Raw genomic sequence first — 1,683 nt, 5'->3', positions numbered from 1 at the left:
ATCTAATAATTCAGGGTCAAGTGATTTAGTAACACGGATTTCGAGACATTGCACTCGATTTAGTACACGGAGACTCGGGTGACTATCTACAAGATCTAATAATTCAGGGTCAAGTGATTTAGTAACACGGATTTCGAGACATTTGCACTCGTTATAGCTCATGGAGACCGGAGTGACTATCTGAAAGGTCTTATGATACATTCTCGTGATCTAGTAAGATTATGTATAGAAAAACGAAAAGGAAAAACGTTCCATGTGTGCCGGTATAGCTATTTTCGTATTTTTATTAGACAGCTATGTGATTAGAAAAGATAAAAGTTTGAAATCTAATGTGTAAAATGTTTTGTAATGTTATGTGTAACTCGTAACGGGTATAGTACAAATGTCAAGTGTTTGTAAAAACTGCTGTAGATTATTTTGTATAGCCACAATGTTTGTACATAACGAAAGTATCTAGAACTGGTGATAAAAATATAACATTGAAACTACATCATCATGGTTAATTTGGCTTACTCAGTACTGAATTTCATTGATAGAAACTCGTGTAAGGAAAACCTAAGGATTCGTAGAGTAAATTCTGTTTAACTCTGTAGTGAATCCACAGTATATTCGTATTACCCCCACCCCAAAAAAAAATGATGTTATGATAATGTAATAGATTTGCAAGACTTAAAAATTGGAAGTTATGTAACTAACTAGGTTCTAATTATATTCTAATGTGTTTGTTTCATTAAATGTATTTAGATCGATGTATCAAATACTTGTGAAGCTTTTTAAAATGTATAATTATTATAAAGTGATACATATACTGTTTAATATATTTTATAACCACGTTGCACTTGGTTAAACGTTTGTAAAGGTTAACAAGATTTTTTTTTAAAGCTCAATAATTACGTAAGCATTACTTGTTTGTGACGCTGATGATATAACCCAAAAATGTCAGGTCAGATTATTTTATGTCAATATTTAGAAGATGCCCATTAACCATGGGAGACAAAACATGTATTTATGGGATCAGTTTTTACAGTGTAAGTCAACAGACTAAAAAAAATATGGTGTTATGTGTGCTTAAATGCAAACACAAGTTTACAATGTAAAAAAAAAAATACTTAATTTAACTACGATGTTAAGTTTACACATTAGTACATAAAATTTTTGTGTAATGTAAGGGTTTGGTCCTTTCTGCGGGCGCCCATGTCACTAACTGATTGTTGAGGATATGTTCAGTAACGTAATTTAAACTATTTTTATTTAATAAACTCTGAACATTATTTACGGCAGACTGTTTCCGTCGAGAATAAAGTTTAAATTATCCAACGTGAATAATTGTACTTGTTAATTTTGATTTCTTTCTGAGCCATCCTTAAGACGAATGTGTAGTATTTTAACTTGTATCTTAACTGGCCTAAAATGTAAAAACATTTTATCAGTTTATACTAAAAAGTATGATACATCCAAATTAAATTAGTTGAATTAGTAGTCTGTAGAACAAAATGAACACCCATAAATTTTGATTGATCATCACAACAACAAAATGTTATACCAAATGACCTTCCATTAGTTTTAGCAATATAAGCCTCCCACACTCAAAAAATGTGTTAATTGCTAAAAGATGAAAACGTATAACGCTGGGATTAAATTGCAGATACAATTTGATAGTTAAGTTGTGCCACGGCACCAAAT

The 1,683-nt window shown here is 30.8% G+C and overlaps 1 protein-coding gene across 3 annotated transcripts in view; it reads left to right on the top strand.

Moving 5' to 3' along the window:
- Positions 1–1,323, top strand: part of LOC106466369 (spatacsin-like) — an 18,073-nt gene extending 16,750 nt beyond the window's left edge. Inside the window, exon 3 of one of the 3 annotated variants that reach the window (XM_013926650.2) lies at positions 16–1,323. In XM_013926650.2, coding sequence (XP_013782104.2) covers positions 16–29 — 14 coding nt within the window. In that variant the 3' untranslated portion in view covers positions 30–1,323. The remainder of the gene's footprint in view (positions 1–15) is intronic. The other 2 variants (XM_022394366.1, XM_022394365.1) reach the window with 2 other exon arrangements.
- The last annotated feature ends 360 nt before the right edge of the window (positions 1,324–1,683 follow it).

Source organism: Limulus polyphemus, unplaced genomic scaffold (genome assembly GCF_000517525.1).
Source record: "Limulus polyphemus unplaced genomic scaffold, Limulus_polyphemus-2.1.2 Scaffold2240, whole genome shotgun sequence".
Taxonomy (NCBI): domain Eukaryota; kingdom Metazoa; phylum Arthropoda; class Merostomata; order Xiphosura; family Limulidae; genus Limulus; species Limulus polyphemus.
Note: the sequence above shows the minus strand (reverse complement) of the source record. Positions and strands in the feature narration are given on the sequence as shown.